Source organism: Hyperolius riggenbachi, chromosome 4, assembly GCF_040937935.1.
Source record: "Hyperolius riggenbachi isolate aHypRig1 chromosome 4, aHypRig1.pri, whole genome shotgun sequence".
Taxonomy (NCBI): domain Eukaryota; kingdom Metazoa; phylum Chordata; class Amphibia; order Anura; family Hyperoliidae; genus Hyperolius; species Hyperolius riggenbachi.
The window spans coordinates 285,406,232-285,433,149 of NC_090649.1; the positions used below are offsets into that span (position 1 = coordinate 285,406,232).

General features: G+C 41.6%; 1 protein-coding gene across 5 annotated transcripts in view; it reads right to left on the reverse strand.

Annotated features, from left to right (window-relative positions):
• Positions 1 to 26,918, reverse strand: part of FAM184A (family with sequence similarity 184 member A) — a 306,218-nt gene that overhangs the window by 27,683 nt on the left and 251,617 nt on the right. For all 5 annotated transcript variants that reach the window (XM_068231372.1, XM_068231373.1, XM_068231371.1 and 2 more), the window contains exons 11-14: positions 11,191 to 11,403; positions 8,003 to 8,156; positions 5,006 to 5,133; positions 2,206 to 2,390 (exon numbers count right to left, since the gene is read on the reverse strand). In XM_068231372.1, the coding sequence (XP_068087473.1) occupies positions 2,206 to 2,390; positions 5,006 to 5,133; positions 8,003 to 8,156; positions 11,191 to 11,403 (680 nt within the window). The remainder of the gene's footprint in view (positions 1 to 2,205; positions 2,391 to 5,005; positions 5,134 to 8,002; positions 8,157 to 11,190; positions 11,404 to 26,918) is intronic.

Consider the following 26,918-nt stretch of genomic DNA (forward strand, 5'->3'; position numbering starts at 1 on the left):
TTTATTGTCTCCACCTGCTTCCTGTGGTTGGTTGCCCCCAGCAACCCTCCTTTGTGAGTAGTGCTTTTTACTCTTTTTCTTTTCAAATTGTGGTATCATACATATTGCACTACTGGGCTCCCGTTTTGTCTCCTGTGTCTTTTCCTATAGGGTGCTGCATCACCCCCACCACTTTTGACATCAAGAAATTGCCAATCTACACTACACCATTCAATACACATATAAATTGATCAGAAAAAGCCAACACTCCTGATCTTCTTTTATCAAATAAAAACTGGAAATTTGATCAAATTTCTTGAAGGAATTAAAAAAAGGTTTCAATTTTTCTGTACAACCGATTTGCCGTAAAATTGTATCATTTTATTGTATGGTGTGTGACCACCTATAGGCACCCAATCTTGACTGTACAATCTTCCCAAATCAATGAAGTAAAAAGGGAAAACTGAGTATATATATATTTTGAATGGATACATAGAAGTGCCACTAACCTAAGCCACTGACCAATGGCTTGTATTAGGGCCCATTTCCACTATAAAGTGGGAAGCATGCGGTAAAACATTTTTCAAACGAATGTGTTTTACTATGTGTTTCCATGAGGTTTCTGGTGCATTTTGTAATGTGTTTTTTCCTCCCTTACTAAACTATTCTACAAAGGGCAATAGCCTTCTCTAGATTTTTCTTCCTAAAAACTCATGTGAAAAACACACTCTTATCTACACATGAGTTTTCCATTGAAATACATTATACACAAATAAATCTGTAAACTTGTTTTAGGCTTTCAGTTTTTTCACAAATGCAACATTTGCATAGAATGGAAACTATCCCACATACTTGCATGCATTCTAATACGAATTTGCATATGCAAAAATGCGCAAAAACGCATGTGGTGGAATTGGGCCCTTAATCATAATCCTTCACTAATGGCTACTCCTTGATAATCCAAACACATAGTTTGCAGCTAACCTTAGCTTTTCAGTTAAATATTCCATCACTTACCCTGACCTTTTACCGTACCCAGATCTTAACCTTTATTTATCTATCCTTTAATCAATGCCAAACTGTAATCTATTACAAGAAATTCACTCAAACTGAATAAAATTATAAATTCTGCCTAACCTTAGCCATAACCTCTACACTAATATGACTAAAACTAAAACCAGATTCTTACATTAACTAATTTACCCGTCTTAATTAGTGTTGCACCCTCTAAATTACTAACCTTGTCAGTGTATACAAATCTGTCTTTATTGCAGTGCAAAATTATACAGCACAAAACTCAACTTGTATAATAATTTTGATACGTTTTTATGAAGACGAAAACTGATATATGTTTAGTTAACAAATGGCTTCTAGTAAAGGTGCAATCAGGGATTATTTAGCACATTACTGGAAACTGTGACAAAGGATATACGTTATGCACTTGATTTACTAAACCTAATAGGTGCAGGTTGATTTTGACCCGGTGGCCTCATTGTAACTAGAACATGCCCTGGTCTCAGTATAACTCATGAGTAGGTGGGGGTAATATTTTTGAGTTTATGTGTTAGCTGGTCACCACCCTTAACAACCATTGGATCTCAGTGAAACTGATGAGATCACCAAAATATGAAGATAGGAAGCAAGATCATCAAGCAAGCTACAGAGTTAACTGTCTGACCTGTGTAATATTTAGCACTTTGCAGAGTTAGGCTGAAAAAGTCACTCTTGGTTATGGGTAATCTTTATACTTGTACACATGTAATTATATGCGTAATTGACCAGTTGCCAGCTAATTGATCTGCAGCTTCTGGATTTGCCTGTCTCACTGTCAGGTTGTGAGACTTCCCATGAAGAATTCAATGTTCCTCTGTACAGATTATGCTGTTTGATCCATCTGTTCTTCTTTATATGATGGACTGGGTAAGGGAATGCCAACCAGCAATCCAACGTTTAGTAGTAATGTGCCAGCTTTAAATTTTAGTAGAAGCCAGCCATCAAAACATTAATTCTAATTAGGGTACAATGTTTGCACATATGTGTTTTTAATTCATTCTGAATGGATAGGGGAATAGGCAATGTGAATTCACTGTGATATAATACAAAAAAATGACCCCTAAGTGCCTTTACATGGCTCTAAATCCCTAAAAGGAATTGTTTTATCTGTACCATTAGTGATCTGGAAAAATACAGTAATTTGGGTACATTTTAGGTGACAAAAGGCTTTACCTAATTTGTTGATTAGCCTCGCTGCGTATTCTGAGGACTTCTTTTCCTTTAAACTCCAGTTCTTTGGTCAGCGTGTTTATGCTCTCATGTAGTATCAGCAGCTCCTTATTAAGATTAACCACATGCTGTTCCTGATTTCTGAGTTGCTTCTCAAGTTCTGCTATTCGCCCTAAAAGTTCAGACTCCTGAAAAACAGAAATATGAAACCTGATTAAGTCATCTAACAATATCTCTTAGATCATTTGTTGGTAACATAATTTTTTTCGTACAGTGGCGTAGCTAAGGAGCTTGGGGCCCCAGTGGGAATTTTATATGGGCCCCCAAGCACTCTACTGCTATGGATCCTCAAAACCTACCAAGGACAGTTTCAGTGTCAGAGAAGTGTAATCCGAGCAAGGAAACAGTTAGTTAAGGATTACTACTGTCCAATGCACATATAGAGAAGTTTATTACCAGTATAGCACCAATGAAAAGCTAGTAAGAAGAATGAAGGAGGTCCCCTCTGGTCCAGGGGCCCCGATGCGGTCGCTACCTCTGCACCCCCATTGCTACGCCACTGGTTTCATAGCTCTGACAAAAAAGCTGTAAAGTTCCACAGAGTTGACAAACCCACTGAATTCTTATATGGAAAATGTGTGTAAATCACAAAGAACAATTTTAGGTGATAAAACACTCGTTGAGTGCAAATGTCGTATTTCACCGGCTTCACCCGGATGATGGCTGAGCAAGAAAAGCCTCACCTCAGGCGAATAAGAGTCATTCACTGAGCATTGCTTGTTGCTACCAGGTGATGTTGGAGCAAGATTTTGTGGTGGGGAGCCGTCTATCAGCACTACAGCACTGCTACCTCACTTAAATTGTTGCACATCCACTCACCGCCACTATAGTGATGGCCATCCTGGTGTCTGCTGCTACAGTGCCGAGCACTCCGACACTCTCCTGACATCAGCTGCACCTGCCACTATGGTGCTGAGCACCCCGACATTAGGATACAAAATGTGCATAATTCTGCATCAACTCAGAATTATTCATATTCATCAATGCCCATTATTAGTTATTATTATGGCTAATTAAGATGGAAAGTTTGTTCTCTAAGTTAGAAATGAAACTTTCAAACCAAACCTATATTATTATAGGTAACAGTCGTTAACCTGCACACCCTTGGTATGTGCCAAACGGTAGTTGGCATGCTCAAGCCGAATTTTTGAGGTGTTTGACTGCGACTCATTCTGAATCCATAAGAAATGTGAGAGGCTAGCACTTCCAAAAATATACGGTACATCAAGGCAGACCGGGCAACTGTCGCTTTAAACGTTTTATTCCGTCTTCATGCCACATTGATACATTAACATCAGATTTACATATGTTCAGACCTGTTCAGATGCTGGTGCTGGGGTATGCGGGGTTTGGGTGACCAAGGAAGATTAGAGGACGGCACATCTTCGAAGTCAGTCCACAGTAGAAAAAATCATTTTCTGAGTCTGCCTTGATGTACTGTATTCTTACCAGTTGTTTTCCAGTGATATAAACCGATTACACGTCCTTTGGTTTCTACTGTGTTCCACGATACAGGGGTGCTTTGGGGTGAAGATTGACTGATTGCATGATGCATATGCAGGTCTGCATGCCCCCCCTGAAGTAAGGGCACTGAGTGCCGAGTTGCCACAACCTCCTACATTGTACCAGTTCCAAAAATATGCTTGTTTATTGACACAAAGCCAATGTTTTGGGACATGCAAATCCCTTCATCAGGGCTATTTGGTCTGTAAATTTACCTCAAGTGGACTTAAAGAGGAACTCCAGTGAAAATAATGTAATTAAAAAAAGTGCTTCATTTTTACATTAATTATGTATAAATGATTTAGTCAGTGTTTGCCCATTGTGAAATCTTTACTCTCCCTGATTTACATTCTGACATTTATAACATGGTGACATTTTTACTGCTGGAAGGTGATGTCAGTGGAAGGAGGTGCAGCTTGCTTTTTTGGCAGTTGGAACAGTACTGTAAACAGCTGTTATTTCCCACAATGCAACAAGGTTCACAGACATGAAACTGCCGGGACCATGGTCCTCAGTTTCCTGTGGGAGGGGTTTCACCACAATATCAGCCATACAGCGCCCCCTGATGATCTATTTGAGAAAAGGAATAGATTTCTCATGTAAAAGGAGGTAATAGCTACTGATTGGGAAGAAGTTCAATTCTTGGTTGGAGTTTCTCTTTAAGTTTAGGCAGCAAGTCTGTGTACTTGCCAGCAAGGGATGTGTCCAGTCCGTCCGGTGGCTGCTGCATAATGCTCCAAAATCAACAAGCTATTCCACTCCCAAAACTTGGTAGAACGGGAGCACAAAAACCTACTTTTTTGTTTAAAATTTTTTATATACTTTTTTTTTTTTTTAGTTTTAAATAAAATTCTGTGACCATCCTTTTAAAATGTTTGAGTAGCTAATGAAGATTAGTGTTATTTACACATAACCCAAATGTTACTAGTGTTTTGTAGGTAATACCAAATTTCACCAGTTGATGGCACTACAAGTGACATACGTACTTCCTAATCCTCACCTAGATAAATTTTGGTTATTGTGGAATGGACTACTATGTAGAAGTAGAAGGGTACATTGTTACAGAACATAATAAGAAATGTAATTAGTAAAAGTATCAGTAAAAACCCAAGTCAAAGTGACATTTAAAGACTTATAGGAAGGACATGACATTCTGTAACAGCACAAAAATTCTGTGCTAGAATGGTAAAACTGAAAAAGGCAAGCATGAACTCAGCTCACAATCCGTATACTGATTTACCTGACGTCTGCTCAGATCTTTATGTCTTTCAAGCTCTCCTGCAGCAGTTTCCATTTCCTGATGATGATGGTTCCTCAGCTGGTCAATGGCTGCAGCATGCTGGTGATTGAGCTCAGAACGCAGAGATGCTGTATTCCAAGAAACAAACACATTACTGGTTTTTATGGGTTATCATATAGAAAAGGAAGAGGTACAGTTAACTTCATATAATATGTCAGCGCTATATAAATACTAAAATAAATAAATTTAGTGTAAAAAAAAAATTCAAAAAGGAAAAAAGTCTGCTCCAAGAAGTTTACCGCCACTTTAAACAAAACCTGTATATATCAAATTTCTACATATATTTCTATGATCCTTTCATGATGACAAAGGCCAGAAAGAAGTAGGCAAAGGAGTGCCCATTTTTCCGTACGGCTAATCGGTCTCCCTCACTTTTTCCTACAATGAAGCGTCTGCTGTATGGCAGCAGAGTGGCGCAGCGGAAGCGTGCTGAGCCCATAACCCAGAGGTCAATGGATCGAAACCATCCTCTGCTAGGTGTACTATGTTTTTTACACCTTGCTTTACCACATGGGCCAATCGGCGGCCATAGCCCCTTAAGAGAAAGTGTCATTAGGGCCTTGCTGTAACATAGATTGGGCCATATGCATTCACTTTTTCACCAGAGTTTTCTCCTAGGAGATAATTTTTCAACTTATTTTTAAAATAACTTTTCAGCATTTTACAAATGAAAAAGTTCTAAAAAGTAAATGAAAAGGTACTTGCAAAATTATTTTGAGTATTTTCTTGCTTGCTGGTGGTTTAAAACGGATTTTATTGACAAGTTTTAAAATATCACCTAGGAGAAAACTCAGGTGAAAAAGTGAATTGCATATGGCCCATTGTAGTGTAACTATTTCAACTAATGTACCCTTCTTAAACTTGAAGATTGTATACAAATGTAAGCAGAGTGGCGCAGTGGAAGTGTGCTGGGCCAATAACCCAGAGGTTGATGGATCGAAACCAAACTCTGCTAGACATAATTTCATTTTTGCACCTCGCTTTATCGCACGGGCAAAACGGTTTCCATAGCCCTGTAAGTGAAAGTGTAATATGGGCCCTGCCGTAACATAGATATTACGGTAGCTAAGACTACTCCTGGGCCTTTGTTGTAGTTGAAGAGATGAGTGAACTGTGACACCACACAAAAGAAAACAAACAGCAAACAGAGAAGCTTCCCCATATTGGAGCATTGGATTTGATAAAGTCTTAAGCCAATGTGTTGTAAGACACAAGTAAGCTTTAGATTAGCAGGAATGGTTGCATGACCACCTAGCTTTTAATCCTTCCCAGGCTAGCTAGGCTGACTTCAGCCTGTAGCGTTGGTGGTATAGTAGTGAGCATAGCTGCCTTCCAAGCAGTGGACCTGGGTTCGATTCCTGGCCAATGTATGTGAGTATGCTTTTGACATCCTACAAATCCCTGGAAGACAAGATCTTCCTCTGGAGGAGGAGGAGGAAGGAGGAGGAATCTGTGATTGGTTGCTGGGGCTTCTGCTGGGAGCCCTCTGATTGACTTCCTGGACCTTTTACTGTATTTCAATGGTCAGATTCCCCAGAATACCGAATCGAACCTGAATTTGCGATCATTCGGCCTAATTTCAGAGGCACTATACGGGTAGCTTTGAATTCGAATTCACCAACAGCATCAGAATTTGAATTTGAATTCGGATTCGACTTCGGCAACCATGAAAATTGACCCGAATTTTCGGGTACATAACGAATTTGCGAATTTGTAGAGCAGCCCTGCCCACCACCACCAAAAGGAAGAAATTGTATGACTACTGCACAAGAGAAAAAGAGGTATGTGCACCTGCATATTCTGGCAAGTACGTGCAATTTGCAATAGACATTTCTGCAGCCATTAAAAGACAGGTGCTTGGTTCAAGCACACACCTCTGTTTCTCTAGTGCAATAGGCATCTTAGTGTGAATTGTGTGTCGGAAGCAAACACTATTCTGTTTTGTCTAATCTCACAGTGGAGCTGCTACAGAACAAATTGTTGAAATACCCAATGCTGGCAATGAGAGAAAGGTGTGAGAATACACAATACATTGCAGCTTGCTGTGTTTGGAGCTGCATAGCCACAGCCCAGTCTTAGAGTAGAGCCAGTGCTGACTTCTGTTTACCATCCAAAAAATATACAGCGTGCAAAAGAACCAGATCTGTACCATGGAGCAAGTAAAGATAGTGGCCTGGTTTTATGCATCACAGGATCTATGGACTCCAGATTCCCTAGATTTGATATGACAGGCAGTTTTAATGTTTTGGTTAATTAGTGTATATTTGTGAAATAGACCTGTACTGATTTTTCTACCAATACAGACTTCTAAAAACTGAGTTCTCCTTTAACCAGCTGAGCGGTCTGGACGAGCTCAGCTCGTCCAACACCGCCAGCGGCTGCCGCTCAGGCCCTGCTGGGCCGATTTTAATGAAATAAAAAGCAGCACACGCAGCCGGCACTTTGCCAGCCGCGTGTGCTGCCTGATCGCCGCCGCTCTGCGGCGATTCGCCGCGAGCAGCGGCGAAAGAGGGTCCCCCCAGCCGCCTGAGCCCAGCGTAGCCGGAACAAAAAGTTCCGGCCAGCGCTAAGGGCTGGATCGGAGGCGGCTGACGTCAGGACGTCGGCTGACGTCGATGACGTCACTCCGCTCGTCGCTATGGCGACGATATAAGCAAAACAAGGAAGGCCGCTCATTGCGGCCTTCCTTGTTTATTCTGGGCGCCGGAGGCGATCGGAAGATCGCCTCCGGAGCGCCCTCTAGTGGGCTTTCATGCAGCCAACTTTCAGTTGGCTGCATGAAATAGTTTTTTTTTTATTTAAAAAAAACCCTCCCGCAGCCACCCTGGCGATTTAATCAGAACGCCAGGGTGGTTAAGGTCTCTGTATAAGCAGGTCAAAGTGTTGGCCAACATCTAGATCTTTTCAATGTCTGATTTATTATAATAATAAACAAACCGAGCATGGCTTTGCCTTCATCTTCTAACTCAAAGCGCAAGGTTTGCAGCTCCTGTTCCATTTCCACTCGCAGCATATCCATGACCTGCTTGTGGGCATCTTTTACCGCCTGAAGCTCCTCTGAGTATTTCTGATGCAAACGTTCTTCCAGATCCTATGTAGCAGAAAAAGATCTAGCATGAGAAAATAACCAGTATGTAATGCTCATCTGCACTGAAAGATAAATTGCATGTACAAAGACAAGAAAATTGGACAAATTATCTTAAATAACAGAACAGAGTGCTTAGCTGCTAGAAGAGCAATCTCCTTGTAATGCTATGCATCCTGTCAGCTCTCATGATTGCTTTTCTTTTTTTTTCCATTTTTCAGTTAAAATGAAGGGAACTCATGTGATGATTGTATATTGATATAAGAACTCAGTCATCCAGGATGTAGTGCCGGTCAGTCTATGATTGTTCCATTTTATTCACTTATGTCCCCCAGAGAAACATAAAGCAATCTCAACTGCAAAGAAACTCACTAAAAAGTGACAGGTGACAGCGTCTCATGCACCTTGTAACAGGGTATGAAGCTTCAGCTTCAGTAGAGCATTGGGCTTTGGCTCTGTAGATTCAAGCCTGGAAAGGGGATTTGCGAACCTTCTTCAGTCGGTGAAATGCATCACAAGATGCTGAGGCTGTAGCTTGTACTATTACAGTGACAGTAGGCCACAGACTCAGATGCTGGAAAACAGGGACAGATTGGGGCTTGGAGTCTTGGACCATGCCAACGATCCCTCTGCAACCTTCAAATGCCCCTGCTGCAGCATGCAATTTATGCATCATGATCAGGCTGACTCCACTCTGCCACAGGACCTAACCCGATCCACAGCCAATACTTCAGAAGACACATGTAATTAACTTCTGACATTTATTTATTGGAAATACTTTAGTTTAATTGACAGCAAACTAAAAATTCAAGCATGCTCGGTATACAACATAGGTGTCTGAATAATGCAGGAGTATGTCCAGTCCTGCCATAAACTGCTGCTTGCATCTCAGCACTAAATGTCTGCCTGACTCTGACTGTGCCCATTTCCTTCCCAGCTTAATCCTCACCCTGCCCTGTCTGTGCCTCAGTATCCCTATAGCTTGCATAGGTTGAGCCTCTTGTCACCTTTTACTATACTTTTGTCAATCGCCCAGTAAAAAAGGGTTCATATAACTGGTTATCTGAGACAATGCCTGTTCAGCAAGGATATCCTAGCACAGAAAATATTGGATGCTGTAATCAATTGAAGAGGAACAGTGGCAACAGCAGAAAATGATTAAGATGAAATGGGGGCCCTAGGCATGATAGCAGTTTTTGCCCACCGCTGATGATCACCTAGCTTTTTTTTTACCAAGATTTGGTTGTGGCTAGCATCCACTAGGCCCCTACTCTCTCAAGGCCCTGGGCAATTGCCTAGGTTTGCTTTGTGGATGATCCGGCTCTGGGCAACAGACCTTACGTACTGTCACATTTGAAGTAAAATGCTGAATTATCTTAGACCAAAGACTGCAATGAGTTTCTTGAATATTGAAAAAAATCCCAGTGCTATGACAACAAACTGTAAAATAAATCGTATGATTGTGTCTTCATTTGAGGTAAGCCACCTCATCCTTTTCTTTTTAACTGATTTGAACTCATTTTAACATACCCTGGGCCCCTCTTTCCCCTTGTGTAGTCTACCTGCCTTTGGAGGGGTCTACTGCCTGGGCCTTATGTAAGTGCAGGCCTTATGTGGCTTAGCCAACTCTAAGCCCATCCAGTTGTTTTTACATGAAGAGTGCGACCATACCCAGCTTGCCGGGACACCCGAGTAGAGTCGGGTTTACAGTATTGTATAAACTGTTGAAAGTAGTACACTAAAGCACACCGAAAACAACCAAAATATTTTTGCTATATACTGTATGTCCAAATACAATTAAAGGGAACCTTAACTGAACGGGGGGTAAAGAGTTTCACTTACCTGGGGCTATTACCATCCCCCTGCAGCAGTCCTGTGCCCTCAGAGCCGCTCTGGAATCCTCCGGTCCCCCGCTGTCACTTAGTTTCGTTTTTGACGACTCACCAGTCGGCCGGCCACCATGCATATTATTGGAGGCATTCCCTACTGCAATTAGCGCTGTTGCGGACCGCAACGTGTACAAAAAATAATCTACGCGTGCGGAATGTGGCAACGCGTATTTTTGTATGCGTTGAGGTCCGCAACAGCGCTAATTGCGGTAGAGAATGCGTCCAATAATACACATGGCGGCCGACTGGTGAGTCGTCAAAAACGAAACTAAGTGACAGCGGGGGATCGGAGGATTCCAGAGCGGCTCCGAGGGCACAGGACTGCTGCAGGGGGCTGGTAATAGCCCCAGGTAAGTGAAACTCTTTGCCCCCCGTTCAGTTAAGGTTCCCTTTAACATTGGTCTTGAAAATCCTCCTCAAGGAGGATTTTCATTGATTTAAACTCAACACCAATGGGGAACCCAGGTAGAAGGTTCAAAGATGCTTTGCCGGGACTCCGTGAAAATTATAGCCAGAGAGCCGGCCGAAGATTGAGCGGAGGAGCAGCGTGGGACGTGCAGCAAGATGGGACCGACCAAGTTTTTTTTTAACACTGCCAGAAGCAGCCTGTGGGACATAGGGGATGGGACTTTTCACCTGCTCAGAGCATGTGAAAAGTTTACATCTATGCTTGATGGGAAGCATTGCTTCCCAGGGGGCGAATAATACAATTAAATAGGGGGCAAATAACTCACTGGGTGATTATATTGCCCAGACGAGTTCTTTACAGCCTGGGGTGGTGTTAAGTGTAACTGAATTAGGCAATGCTCCTGTCAATAATTTAAGAACTCGCCAGCGCTTATTCCTGACGAGTTTGTTAATTGCATATGGCCCAGATATCTAAAGATTCCAGCACACTGTGCTTGCTTTACTGGTATTTAACATGAATACTTTAATACATTTTATGATTTCACAGACAGCGAAAAAAAAGACACATTTTTATGCCCATATATACATTGTATTTATTGCCTTTACTTCTTTACTTAGTAATACAGATGAGGTGCTAAATATTCAGCATTACAAAAAGTCCTCAGCATTTTTATGAGGATAGCAATACCCGTCTGTATGTTTTATTACAAATAAAAATATGTTAACAGATAAAGCAAGCTTGCCTTTTGCTCTTGATCCTTTGCTTCCTCCATACTTTGGAAAGCTAACATGTGGGCTTCCTGTAGTGACTTCTGCCTTTGCTGGTGTTCCTCCTCTAGCTCTTGAAGCTCTCGTGTAAGACGTTGTCTCTCTTGACCGAACTGTGACTGTAGCTGCTGCAGTGCATTCTGGGACTGGCATAGTTGCATCTCTAGGTTCTGTTTGAGCAGTGAGATCTAAAACACAGAAAAAATAATCTACACGTAAGAAGATCAGAATGACAGTGTTGCTTTCAGAAAAAAATATGCTCTGATTGCAGCTATACATTTCTATTTAAATTAGGCACACGATTTCCTTTTCAAAGCTCTGCTACTGTCAGCAACTAGTGGATTAACTATTGATACTTCCAGTGTTGCTATTTTTACAGAAATGTATGCCATACAATTCATGGCTATTCAAATTAACATTTCAGTAGTTGCTTTGTTCTTCTACTTACAAAAAGAATGCTGCCAAAGCATGGAATTCTGCCAAAGCTAAATGATTTAATAACTTAAAGGTCTTATAAGTTGGATCTAAACAGTGAATGCCACACAATTCCACTGTCAAATCAGATGTGTAACACTAGTTTATAATATATAATGTTAACCCATACAACAAGGGAGCGTTTGTTATTAACTTTAGGATTTAATCTATAGAGAAAATGTGAACCACCGGCAAAACCAATTGATGAACTAGCAAACAAAAATGTGAACTAACAGACTATAAAATGCAGTCCTACATGCACTTCCCCGTGGGATGTACATACGGCATAAGTTGAAAGAGCACTATTTTACCGGTAGGTTTTGTGACAAGCAGATATACCTCCACACCCCAGATCTCTCCCCCTCTACCATGGACAAAGTCTACCGATTGAAGGGGGGGCAGTACAGTTAGAGGGGAGGACAGACAAAAGAGAATTGCAGTAGTCTAGGTGGGAGATTACAAGGGCGTGGATGAGGAGTTTAGTGGTGTCAGGGGACAGGTAGGAGCGGACCTTGGAGATGTTGCGGAGGTGGAAGTTGCAGGATCGGGCAATACTTTGGATGTGGGGTATAAAGGAAAGTGCAGAGTTCAGGGTAACACCTAGACAGCGGGCTTGGAAGGTAGGGCGGATGGTAGTATTTTCAATAGTGATGTGTAGATCTGGGAGGGGTGCAGCTGTGCAGGGCGGGAATATCAGGAGCTCAGTCTTGTCCAAATTAAGCTTCAGGAACCTGGCAGCCATCCAGGAAGAAATGGATGTGAGGCAGGCGGTGCGGCTGCCAGACTGATACATTCTTCTCATCGCAGCGCCTCTATGACTCCGCTCTGTAAAGCCCTACACTGGCTCCCCATCAGCTTTAGGATCAATTTCAAAATCCTGTGCTTGACCTACAAATCCATGCACAAGACCTGCCCGACCTACATCTCTGATCTGGTCCACAGGCACATACCAGCCTGCCCCTTCCGATCCTCCAATGACATGCGCTTAGTCGCACCACGCATATCTCACTCCCATGCACGATTGCAGGACTTCACTAGGGCTGCCCCCACTCTCTGGAACTCGCTCCCACCAGCCATCAGATTCACCCCCACCTTTAATACCGTCAAACAAGCTCTCAAAACTCACATTTTCATGCTCGCATACCCCCCTACACCAGCACCATAATACGTTCTGTTAGACACCCTCTAAATAGATGCACCTATAGTCTCCACCTTCACCCTTTAGATTGTAAGCCTCTGGCAGGGCCCCCCTCCCTAGTGTTTCTAGCTTGATTATGCAATCTTACTGACAATCACACCTCTTGTGGACTACAACAGTCTCTATTTTCACCTATGACACTGTACTTTTATCAATGCATGATCTTGTTTTGTTGTGAGTTTCCTGCATGTTCTACCTTGTATGTTAACCCATTTATCTATTGTGCAGCGCTGCGCAATATATTGGCGCTTTATAAGTACAATAAATAATAATAATAAAAACGGACCTGAACACAGAACTTCCTCTCTGTTCTAAAAGATAAGCAACAGCATAATAGCTTTTAAAGAAAAACATTTCTTTGTTACAGCTGATACAAGTCCTGCAATAAGTCTAAAGTTTGTCTACTTCCTGATTCATGGAAGCAGACATATTTTTAAAATCCTGTGTTTACCCATTAGCTCTCTGCCATGGCAGTCAGCTGACACAGCTGAGGGATTAAACTACAACTTGTACTTGGACACAGATGAGGGGGAATTATATAGACTAAGCTCTCTAAATACATACAGGGGGCATGTCTCTATGCTTTCCTTCTGTCCTGTGTAAGAGTTCAGGTCCACTTTAAGTTACAGGCAATTTTCTAATGTTAGTGCTCCTCAAACCAATAAAGAGGTCGTAAGCAGATTTTTACTCATATATAACATATATATTTTTTCAGTCTAAGCTCGTATTGTGAATACCAATTCGGTAGAAATATATTTTTCAGAATTTATTCAAACTTCTACCTAAACTGTTTAAATAATGTTTCATTTTGGTACACTAGTGTTGAATCAATGGTGTCATCACTGTTAAGGGTGCATATACACATCAGGTGTTTGATGTCTAGAAATTACTGTTCAGGATTATTTGGTCCATCAGTCTAATGTCTGTCTTTAGCATCCATTGGGACATAGGCACCATGCAAACAGCCATGATATAATTTTTTGGCAACTGGACTAGCCTCAGGTACTGCAGGAAGCCTCCTGTTCTTCTTCTCTCTTCTCTATAGTATGGTACATGCTACAAGTCTTTGCCAAGCATGAATGAATGCTATGAAAGAGGGACAACGGCACAGCACGCAACAGGGTTTGCAGAAGAGTAGCAGGAACACAAGATTCAGAGACAAGGATGCACATCATCAGCAGGCAGATATCATTGGAAATGGTGGGTATGTCAATGCTCAGAATTTGGTGATTGGGGATAAAGGGTGTAAATAAGAACACCAGGTACACTGATGTTAGCATATAAAAAATATCTCACTGTGGGCTGAAAGTAAACAAAGCACATGCTTCCATTCATATTTATTTGCCTTGCAGGCGGACACACTCCGATGTGACTGCAGTGCCGAGAGCTTCCCGATGCCCAGCATGTGCACGGGAGCAGCTGACAAGCAGTCAATTGGCTGCCTTTAGCATTTTATGTGAAAGAAGCCTGAAAGTAATTCCTATTACTGGATTAAGAGGGTTCAAGTGGAATATGTATGTTTCATTCTTCTTTTCTTTGCAAAGCGACAGATTCTTCCTCTGTGTTCTTTATGCTACATATAAGGCTTGTTCACACTATGAGCGCTTTGAGATTATTTTAAGTACTAGAGTTTTTAAAAAGCGCTTTAAAAGCGCTTGTACAATGAAAGCCAATGTGAGTGTTCTCACATGACCGATGAGCTTTCTTTCCAATCGCAAATGCGGGTCCTCCACCATTTTCAGAGTGTTTGCGCTTTAATGGAAGGTATAGGAAAATCGCTGAGCGCTTTGAAAAGCGCTTGGATAAGCGATTTTGTGAGCACTTTTCATCATAAAGTACATTAAAGTGATTCAGTTGTAAGTCAAAGTTCACTTCCTGACTGTTTGCAGAAAAAAAATGCTAATCACCAAACAAAAGCGTTTAGAAAAATCGCAAATCACTTAAAAAATTCCAGCAAAATTACTTTAAAAAGCACTCCCAAAAGCACCTAGCGCCTGCGATTGCAGTTTATAATGTAAAGAAAGCCTTATGGGGCTTTTGCTGGTCCTGATTCAGTTTTCTTGTTGGAAAGATTGTGCCACTAATATGAGGTGTTGACTTCTGTGTTTTCAGTCAGAACCTAATATCTTAAATGAAAAGGAAGGTTGATCAGGAGATGACTTGGCATATAGTTGAGGGCAGCAGTTGCAATGGCTGTACCTCCAGAGGAAAAGGATTGTGTTACCAGAGTAAGGAGATATGTAGATACGTTTTTGCCTCTGACTGAGCAGGGTTACCCTGTGAAATTACTGTCATTCCTATACTTTGCAACTTATGTCGGGAATGTTGAGGATGAAATAAAGGTGACGTTATTTGACTTTTGTGGTTGGTGCCCGGATTCTGTATGCTCCTCACTCTGGTAAAATCACATATCTAGTGGCGTGCTGGATATGATGAACCTCTGTTTACTATACAAAGTAATGCCATCCTGGAATCACTTGAAGAGTGGTATTTTTTGGTTTTCACAACACGAATGCCCCTTTCTTTTAGTTTGACTGAAGACATCCTGATTCCATTATCTTGTAGTTTCAAACTCTGGTTGTCTAGAAATGTTATTCCACCAGCCACACATATATCTGTAAATGCAGCAGGAATACGTAGGTGATGTTGCCTGACACCAACCATTGCTGTTATACAGAGCTATCAGAGGCTTACCTGCCCCTATGTCTGAGGTTCCGAGTCCACGTACGCCTGGCTATGTAGCATATATTAATCATAATGGCCAGAAACTGAACTTTTTCTGGCTGTACTATTAGGGCCAATATCTCATTGGCCCTTATTCAATTCGCTTTTTCTCATACGTTTTCTCCTAGGAAATAAATTTTCATCTTCTGTTTAAAATAACTTTTCAGCAGTCTGGATTTGAAAAAGTACCAAAATATAGCTAAGAAGTATACTCTCTGAATATTTTCTTGTTAGCTGGTGGCCTAAAATGCATTTTATTAATAAGGTGCGAAAATATCACTTTGGAGATAAGTTAGGAGAAAAAGTGAATAACATAAGGGCCATTTTCAGAAAGTGTAAGTTTTCATAATCAATATTAGCTTATGACCTAACACTAAGCCTTTCTGAATCTGATAAAACAGTATGACTGCCTGATGGAGCTATATGGTAACAAATGTATCCAAATAAATAGACTAAGATGAATGAGTATTTGAGAGATGAATATTTGTCAATGTTTGAGCTCTTCAGACTGCCAATGCTTTAGCACACATTTGTCGCAAAAATTAAATCCAATTAAAAGTGGCCAGTTGCCATGGCACATTTTATTTTCAGCCAGCAAAATATGTTTGGCAGCTTCCAACTCTTCACAAACAAAAAATGAGCATTTTTAGAAGAAAAATAAGACAGCATCCAGTTTCCTTGACTGACCTGGTGTCTTGGATGCCCTTCTGTGAGCAATGATTTCTAGGCAGGATATTATGCTTGATATTACATACAGCAAACACATGATAATCGTTAGCCATAATCCTAATGCACTTAAAGAGAACCCGAGGTGTGTTTAAAGAATGTTATCTGCATACAGAGGCTGGATCTGCCTATACAGCCCAGCCTCTGTTGCTATCCCAAACCCCACTAAGGTCCCCCTGCACTCTGCAATCCCTCATAAATCACAGCCGTGCTGTGAGGCTGTGCTTACATCTGTAGTGTCAGTCTCAGCTGCTCCCCCGCCTCCTGCATAGCTCCGGTCCCTGCCCCCGTTCCTTCCCTCCAATCAGCAGGGAGGGAAGGGATGCAGGCGGGGACTGGAGTTCTGCAGGAGGCGGGGTGAGCAGCAGACTGACACTATAGAGATAAACACAGCCAGCTCTGACAAGCTGTTTGTCAGCAGCGTGGCTGTGATTTATGAGGGATTGCAGAGTGCAGGGGGACCTTAGGGGGGTTTGGGATAGCAACAGAGGCTGGGCTGTATAGGCAGATCCAGCCTCTGTATGCAGATAATATTCTTCAAACCCACCTCGGGTTCTCTTTAAGGCGGCCTCAGGGATACCTAATTATTTACTACATGCGATACCATTCTTGAAACTCCTCTGCTCATTTATTGAGATAGTCAATGAGATGCTTAAGCTTCTGGCTAGCATTCAAATTTAATGCAAAGCATATGTAGCTTGCAATTAGGCCAATCAAAATTGTCAGAAGTGCATTTGATAAGCCAGAATTATTAGCATCTCATCTCAAGAACATAGGATTGGTGCATGTCTCTGGAGGTCCCTTCACAATGGGAGTGGAGATCCTTCGGCCTGTAGAAAGGGGGGAGAGACCAGGAGCCCAATAGTGTAGTATAGTCTGGTCTTAAACGGTGGGGGATTGTGGGTAATTTATACTCACAAGAATGGGTTGCAGTCCTGCAACCACCATATAGACATGCAGAAAAAAAACGTTCCCACTCGGTATCCTGGAACCTTCTGGAACAGGGTGGTCGCTCTCCTCCTGTTGGCTTTTCCACTGGTATGACGGATAGACAAGTGGGAAGTGCTAGCACCCCTTTTGGGGGTGTGGGTAACAACTGTTAAAAAGGTTTGGGGAGGCGCCCAGATTTTCTACTAATGGGTCTGAGTACATTACTGTACAGTATTATAAAAAGAGGTGTCTTACCTCCAAAGAAGACTCACTCAAATATAACGTAAGGAGTCTTTATTATCAAGTGGTTAATTGTAGACAATTGGTTTCACGGGTCTCAGCCCTCTTCCTCAGGTCAGTACAAACAAGTAACCTTAAATAGAAGTCATGTGGGTCAAGGGCGCCCTTGCCCCACATGACTTCTATTTAAGGTTACTTGTTTGTACTGACCTGAGGAAGCGGGCTGAGACCCGTGAAACGCGTTGTCTACAGTTAACCACTTGATAATAAAGACTCCTTACGTTATATTCAAGTGAGTCTTCTTTAGAGGTAAGACACCTCTTTTTATAATATCGTACAGTAATATACTCACACCCATTAGTAGAAAATCTGGGCGCCTCCCCAAACCTTTTTAACAGTCATCTCAAAGACAATCTTTGTTCATAGAATGAAACTGATGATGGCAATGCTAGTCCTGCTATTGATGCTTTCCTGGATGTTGTTGTTGCTATTTCTCTAGCTGTTATTATCACCCCTGGACTTTACTACTTAGCAAATCACCAACACAACAAGAATGCAGTAAGTACCACTATACATTTTTGCACGCATGCTTGATTAAAAACAGTTCCACACAGCCAGCACTACTGATATTTGTGTGTAGGAGAACCAATTGAGAAGTAAAGTATGCGATCAGTTTGATTTGAAGGCTTTGATTTTCTGTGATTACTTCCTGTATATATACTGGTATTGGTGGAGCTGAGGGAGTGTATGGGTTTCATACCTAGGTGGAAGAAATAACCAGGATTGTTACCTATCTGGAGCCACAGGCAGTCCTCCAATCTTTGTCAGTCACAGTGCAGGGATTTGGTGATTTTAGCTATATTTTTAAGCAAACTGGTTCAAAAGCATAATTGTCTGCTACTTGCTGATAATCAACTGCCTAAGTCAACATAGTTACATAGTTACATAGTTATTTTGGTTGAAAAAAGACATACGTCCATCAAGTTCAACCAGTGTAAAGTACAACACCAGCCTGCTCCCTCACATATCCCTGTTGATCCAGAGGAAGGCGAAAAAACCCTTACAAGGCATGGTCCAATTAGCCCCTAAAGGGAAAAATTCCTTCCCGTCTCCAGATGGCAATCAGATAAAATCCCTGGATCAACATAATTAGGCATTACCTAGTAATTGTAGCCATGGATGTCTTTCAACTCAAGGAAAGCATCTAAGCCCCCTTTAAATGCAGGTATAGAGTTTGCCATAACGACTTCCTGTGGCAATGCATTCCACATTTTAATCACTCTAACTGTAAAGAACCCTTTCCTAAATAAATGGCTAAAACGTTTTTCCTCCATGCGCAGATCATGTCCTCTAGTCCTTTGAGAAGGCCTAGGGACAAAAAGCTCATCCGCCAAGCTATTATATAGCCCTCTGATGTATTTATACATGTTAATTAGATCCCCTCTAAGGCGTCTTTTCTCTAGACTAAATAAACCCAGTTTATCTAACCTTTCTTGATAAGTGAGACCTTCCATCCCACGTATCAATTTTGTTGCTCGTCTCTGCACCCGCTCTAAAACTGCAATATCTTTTTTGTAATGTGGTGCCCAGAACTGAATTCCATATTCCAGATGTGGCCTTACTAGAGAGTTAAACATGGGCAATATTATGCTAGCATCTCGAGTTTTTATTTCCCTTTTAATGCATCCCAAAATTTTGTTAGCTTTAGCTGCAGCTGCTTGGCATTGAGTACGATTATTTAACTTGTTGTCAATGAGTATTCCTAAGTCCTTCTCCAAGTTTGATGTCCCCAACTGTATCCCATTTATTTTGTATGTTGCTAGTCCATTAGTACGTCCAAAATGCATGACTTTACATTTGTCAACATTGAATTTCATCTGCCATGTATGTGCCCATATAGCCATCCTATCCAGATCCTGTTGCAATATGACACTATCTTCCTGAGAGTTGATGATTCTGCACAATTTTGTATCATCTGCAAAAATAGCAACATTGCTCACTACTGCATCTACTAGGTCATTAATAAATAAATTGAAGAGCACTGGACCCAGAACAGACCCCTGTGGGACCCCACTGCCAACAGTCTCCCATTTTGAGTACGATCCATTGACCACAACTCTTTGTTTTCTGTCCATTAGCCAGTTCCCTATCCATGAACACAGACTCTTCCCCAGTCCTTGCATCCTCAACTTTTGCACCAGACTTTTGTGGGGAACAGTGTCGAAGGCCTTTGCAAAGTCCAAGTATATCACATCTACAGCATTCCCAATATCCATATTAGCATTCACTACCTCATAAAAGCTGAGCATGTTAGTCAAACAGGACCTGTCTTTAGTAAACCCATGTTGATGCTGAGAAATAAGATTATTTTCTACTATGAAGTCATGTATAGTATCTCTTAGTAACCCCTCAAATAGTTTGCATACAACTGATGTTAAGCTTACAGGTCTATAATTTCCTGGATCTGATTTTTTGCCCTTCTTAAATAATGGGAAAACGTGGGCTGTACGCCAATCCACTGGGACTCTGCCAGTTGCAAGAGAGTCACAAAAGATAAGATAAAGGGGTTTAGCTATAACTGAACTTAATTCCCTTAGGACCCGAGGATGCATGCCATCCGGGCCAGGTGCCTTGTCTATTTTTAATTTATTTAGTCTTGCCTTCACTTCTTCCTGCGTTAAGTATTTAATATTACAGTTAGAAGATTGAGACTCTTCCGCCTCTGTAGTTTGCAACAGTGCTGTTTCTTTTGTGAAGACAGAAGCAAAGAAAGCATTTAATAACTCTGCCTTACCTTGGTCATCCACCATTGAGTTCCCCCCCTCATCCTTTAGGAGTCCTATACAGTCAACCTTTCTTTTTTTAGAGTTAAGGTACTTGTAAAACTTTTTTGGGTTAGATTTGATATCCTTAGCAATTTGTTTTTCAGCTTCAATCTTTGCCTGCCTAATTTCTTTTTTACAATTTTTATTGCACTCCTTATAATTGCTTAGTGCAGCCTCGGTCCCCTCCTGTTTTAAGACCTTATAGGCATTCTTTTTCCTCTTCAATTTATCTTTAACCTTTCTATTCATCCATAGAGGCCTTTTTTTTATTCCTAGACATTTTGTTTCCATATGGGATATACATACTACAATATTGATTGAGTATAAGTTTAAAAGCTTGCCATTTCCCTTCAGTGTCTTCCCCTTGTAGTACATTATCCCAGTTCACCAAACTTAGTGCCTGCCTAATTTGATTGAACTTTGCTTTTCTAAAATTCATAGTTTTTGTGATCCCGCTGCCCTGTGGCCTATCAGTCACCAGATCAAACGTTATCATGTTGTGATCACTATTTCCCAAATGTTCTTGAACCTGCACATTTGATACATTATCTGGTCTATTAGAAATGATCAGATCCAGTAACGCATTCCCCCTAGTTGGTTCAGTTACCATTTGAGTCAAGTAATTGTCCTGTAGTGCTGCCAGAAATCTGCTGCTTTTACCAGAGTGGGTAGCCTCAATACTCCAGTCAATGTCTGGAAAGTTGAAGTCGCCCATAATTATGACCTCATTTTTACTTGCAGCTTTTTCAATCATGGTACAAACCAGATTATTTCTATATGGCTGTTCATGTGCTTACCACGGCATTAGTACATTTTGGCACCCAAATCTGTACTTATTATGGGCCTAGGTAAGTATTACCTTTTGGTGGTCAGAAAGGTTAGGTAAGGTTGAAGTTAATGAACGTTAATGTGACCCTTTCAATTAGGGAATGCAATGCTAATAATTGTTGATGCTGATTTTATGCAAGAAAAACAATTGTATCTCATTGACCAGGACTATGAGGAGTTCAATTAGGATTAGGCTAGAATTAGGGACTGGTTCCAAGTAAGGCCCGGTTCACATTAGCGTTCGCTATCCGGATTTTCCGGATCTGATCCGGACCGCATACTGTACAAACGGAACGTACGTTCCGCATATCAATGTAAAGTCTATGCGGACGTTCACACGTGTCCGTTTCGTACAGTACGGAGCCGGACCGGATCCGGACTCTTTTCCAACATGCGCTATTTTTTGGGTCCGGATCTCCGGCCCACGTACCCGGACCGGAGCCGGACCTGAGCCTGACAGCACCATCCGGAACACAGAAACCAATGGGGAACGGAAGGCACAGAACACACTGCCTACAAAAACCTGACGTTCTACCCCACTTCCTAGGCGTATCCAAGCGGCCATTTCGGATGGGGACACATGGGCCAAGCATGTCTGGAGTGGAGCAGCAGTGACAGACATGCTGGAGCTGTTTGGCAGAATGTCGGAGGTGGAGGTGAGGCCTATAGCGGAGGAACCTGTTTCTACAGGTGCACCAGGTGCACCTTCTGCTGACCCCAACATTTTTCTATTTGAATTTAACTATTTTTTGCCCATGGATCCGGATGGCAGCCTGATGCATGCCTGATACAAACGGACAGGATCTGGATCGGAACCGTACGGTTCTGATCAGGATCAGGTCCTGATCCGATCAGGATCCGATCAGGATCCAGTCCGTTTACTTGCCAAAACTCAAGTGTGAACAGGGCCTTAGGATAGGGGCTATTATGCTCTGGATGAAATATCCCCCTAAACGTTCTCCTAAATAGTGAGGTAATGCATAGGTAAAAGAAAAGGGTTCAAATTAGGGATGAGCAAAACAATGTTTAGGGTTTGGAACAATGTTAATGTTAGACACATGGATGTAGCTTTAATTACAAGACCTCTAAAGCAAAAAAAAAATAAAAAAAGTAAGCAGTTAAAATCTGACAGAACCCACAGGATTTGGACTAGTCCATCTCCTCCTGGGGGATTCTCAGGGTTTTCTTTGTTTTCAAAAGCATTTCCTGAATGGCAGTTGCTAATCTGCATGAGGAAATGGAGGTGTTCAAGTTTGTGATAAGCATGACAAGTTGGAAGTGGTTATATTTAGGCACAACTCTGGGGTGAGGTCGAGGTTAGGTATAGAATGTGAAAAAGGAACTCAAGATAATTCAAAGTCAATAAGAAAGGGCTGAAAAACCAATTCAGGTGAATATTGTTACACCATTCTTCTGCTACTTATTTATCTTGGCAGGTTCTGCTAATTTATCTTGTCACAAAAAGGCCAACACATCTTTAAGGGGGGGCACTATAAACTGTGTAATGTATTTTGCAAAAGCAACACAGAAAGTGTGTCAGTGCTATATATGTGTGTAAATAAATGAATTGGCCATCATACTGTATACGCTTGTGTTTATACAGATTTATGAAACCTCAGTCTTGCCCCTTCAGAATCAGCACTTTAATTAGGTCATGTTGAAATATTCAGGTGTGTGCACAAGCCTATGGGAACCAAATACCAGGGCTGATTGAAAAGTAATGAGACTGTCCATGTTTCTCTGAGAATGGCAATAAGTGGAAGTACCATATATGTGTCATCATAGTGGATGCAAGAACACTGTCGACATTTTGGAAAGGATTGCCTTCCAAACAAACTGCATTAACAGTTCAACATCATCTTTTCTGTTCTTCCTAGGTTAACAGAAAATGTAGTTCAATGCCTCAGCAATGCCCTCATCTGCCATAACAACATGCATCCAGAACCTATTCAGTAGGAGACCCAGGACAAAAATTCCTAACACTGTTACTGCCCATAGAGCGCACCCTTGTGGCTGCAGCTCTGGTGCTTTGAATGTTCTGTGTCTGCTACTTGCAATGACAGAACATTGGAAAATACAGTGGTCCACCTGCAGTTAGTATGTAGTATTCACAAACATCTGCACAGCATTGCAATTCCTACCTCCCTGAAATGAGACAGTTTCATTACTTTTCAAACAGCTTACATAGCTAAAAAACCTTTCCCCAACGTTGGCCATTTTACTGGTCTGTTTCATAAATCAGGCCCTTTTCCACCAGCACGGGCAATCGCAATTGCATTGTGTTGCGATCACGCAAGCTGCCTTTTCCTCTACCTGCGATTGCGGCGTATAGCCATTGGGAACAGGGTGTGATCGCAACGAGAATTGCGCAAGTCGGTAAGTGCTGTCGGGGGGAAATGGCGTGGACTAGTGGGAAATGCTCTAGTGATCGGCAAAACTGCTGCGATCTGCTTTCTCAAGTGGATCACAGGTAGTGCAAAAAGGTCCTTACCATTGCTCATTCTCAGAAACAATTAACAATTATATTTTATAAAACTGTACAACAGAATCATGCATTTAGTAGCATTATCTTCATGCTTCACAGGTTATTGTCTACAGTGACAGTTGCAACATTATCCCACATTATGGTCATTTGAGTTTTTAGAGCTCAGCTGATGTCTACAGGGTATTGATCAGGTCATACCACAACCTATTAAAGTGCCATATAAATCATGCTTCCTATAAGACTCTTAACACAGCCAGCCTTCTGTAACATCACAAAGCAAATGAATTTACAACTGCCAAAGCAGGATAAAGGGCTCTAATGCTTAATGTATGCTGCTATGCAATCAATAGATTCCTCTGCTGCTGATCCACTTTCAAGGAGATTGATTTCCAATACTTAAACACAGATTAAGGTATGTGGCAAAGTCAAGCAAGCGTTCTGCGGACAAGCTGCAGTGCACACAATGATGCCAAGCATGCATCTATGTCAACACTGTGTGTACAGGTGACTTACATTACTGATGGATTTATGTAAAGCTTTACCCAGAGAGTGCCGCTATGAAGAGAAGATAACAACAGGAAAAAGAAACATTGAGAAATCAACACAGTAAATGGAAAGAAGAAATGCGGAAAAACATATAAAACTGGTATTAGTACAGGTAACAATGACTAACTGGACTGATGTAGGTTAGACAACAAAACATATCAAGATTCATAGTTTTATCAAAAAGCAAAATATAGTGTAATACCTCATATGGCCAAGTGGGATATATCATTTCTTTTGCTTGCTTTAGTGAGCAAGATCTTCCTTAGGCAATTACACTTCTTTTACATTTTTTGCTATTTTGATAAGTATGATTCTTGATCTACTAAATGGCTAACACCAGTTCAGACTTCAACAAAAATGAGGTGAGATAAATATGCGCCACAGTGAAGTCAGTGGCTCATAATATAAAAGACATAATGGACAGAATCACAATAAAATTGCATGGATTACCATATAACTTGCTTGTATGTGAACATTATACAGTATGAAGTATGGTATCCTTGGAAAGGTTAGGCAGGTTAAAACATTACGCTATATACCAACCTCTGTGAAGGCAGCATCTGCACATACAATTTTAAGAACTCATCTCTTCTGCACCCCAAAAAAATTGTAAGCTAGTCATGTTTCAGGGCTTTTCAGTGGAGATTTTTTAAAATGTGTTGAGAAATAGTAATGTGGTGACATCATCACACTCTGCTCCAGAAGCATGCAAACTACTAAGACTTGAACAGCAGGAATGTGAAGTGTGATGTAAAACTATGTAAATCTTTAACTTTCGTCAGATAGTTACCTATACCTGCACTCTGGATGTGTTTTTAGAATAAAAGGTGTTTTGTCTGTCCTCCTCTGAAGCATGATTTGTTACATACCTTTACTTTGCCTCTGTAAAGTCTCATTGATCAGAAATGTACAAATCCTGCCTGTAAACTGGCAATAAAGTTTACAAGTTAGAAAGTTGGTGTAACTATCAGTGACGTATCGGATGACCAGAATGAGCTCTATCAGAACAATAGTCAGTAATTTATTCAAATATGTGATCACACGTGTTTGGGTGCACAGTAATAACCCAGAGTACTGGCGAGTGATAGCCCAAAGTGACAGGGGCTATCAATCACAGAGAGTGGTCGTACAGGCAAGGTCAGTAACAGGTCGGTCAATCAGAGGTACAGAATCGTCAAACAGAAATCGGGAGTCGGTAAACAGGCAACGGTCGGCAACAGATCAGATTGGCAAGGTACAGAATCAGGAGGCAGAGAGTAGTCAGAGGTTCAGGCAAACGGTCATACACAAGAAATAATCAATACAATAATAATAGTAGTAATCCTAAGCTATGTGTGAATCCCCGGGGTCCTGCCGGTTCAAACACACAAGGATCTGACTAAGGTCTGAGAGCTATCACTGTGAAGTTTTCGCAACAACAGACAATGAGCAAATGACAAGCAGCTCCTAATATACTGTGGGTGGTAAAACGGCGCCGCCCCAGCAGCCCCACCAATCAGAATGCTGGATCAGGCAGACAGCTGTCAGCTGACCACCAGGTCAGCTGACACGTTTCCTCAGACCATAAGAACGGCGGCGTTCCGCGCGCGCAAGCCTGACGCTCGCAAACATTCCCTAAAAGACCGGACCTCCCTGTCACCGGCGGGAGGCCCGGAGACGCCACAGCGGGAGCTGCCGTGCTGCTAGAAGCGGAAGCAGCGGCTGTGCCGCTATCCGCATCCCCAATGTACCTGACAGTTGGAATACCTGAGGAATATACATCATAGATTAAATACGGGTATGTAGCTAATGCTTCAAAGAAGTTGTGCTTCAGGGAAGAACATACTTTTTTTCCCAAAAAGACACCCAGAGTGCTTATGCTTTGAAACAGTGGCATGGTGAAATTGTGCATAGCTTCCAACTGTCCCTCTTTTGGAGTGACAGTCCCTCTTTGGAAACCCTGTCTCTCTGCCCCTCTTTCTCTGTCATTTGTCCCTCTTTCAGGACTGATGTGCAGAAGATCTGTGTAAATATATGTATTTTTCTACTGAAAAATGTGTTTAATTGACTCTAAAATGTACTCCCATCATTTAAAATGTTATATTTCTTATTTTTAAATGTTATTATGGAAGAAAATGAACCAGGATTAAAATGACCAGTGTGGTTTGAATAACAACGTATTTGTCTTATGAAATCTTTATAGTATGCGTGACTAGGGGTGTGGCGGTGGTGTGATTAGGGAGTAGGAGTACTTACTTTGGGAGGGGGAAGTCTCTGGATCCTATCGAGGCTTCTCGCATCCTCCTCCGTCCCACAGTGGTCTCGCTGGGCCTCTCCAAATGGCGGCCATGTAAATATTTACCTTCCTGGCTCCAGTGCAGGTGCAGTAGTAGTAGCAGTAGTAGTACCCGTGGGGGGTAAGTACCCCCCACGGGCACCTTTTTCTGTTACAGGTTTTTTTAAGTGTCCCTCTTTCTCATCTCAAATAGTTGGGAGGTATGATTGTGGATTAAAATTGGTATAGGTGTAGTATAAAAAGAAAATTAATAATAGCTTTGGCCAATTTTTTTTTTAAGTTTTTGAGGTTTAAAAATCCTTGCACACATCACGCATAAACATAAGCAATGAGAGTAACGAATACCTTGGAGTAATTGTAAAATGAGGACAAACCTATAAGTAGGGTAGCATGCAAGGGCCTTTGTACAGATGGACTGTGACCACACCTTCCTAACCACCATGGTATCTGTA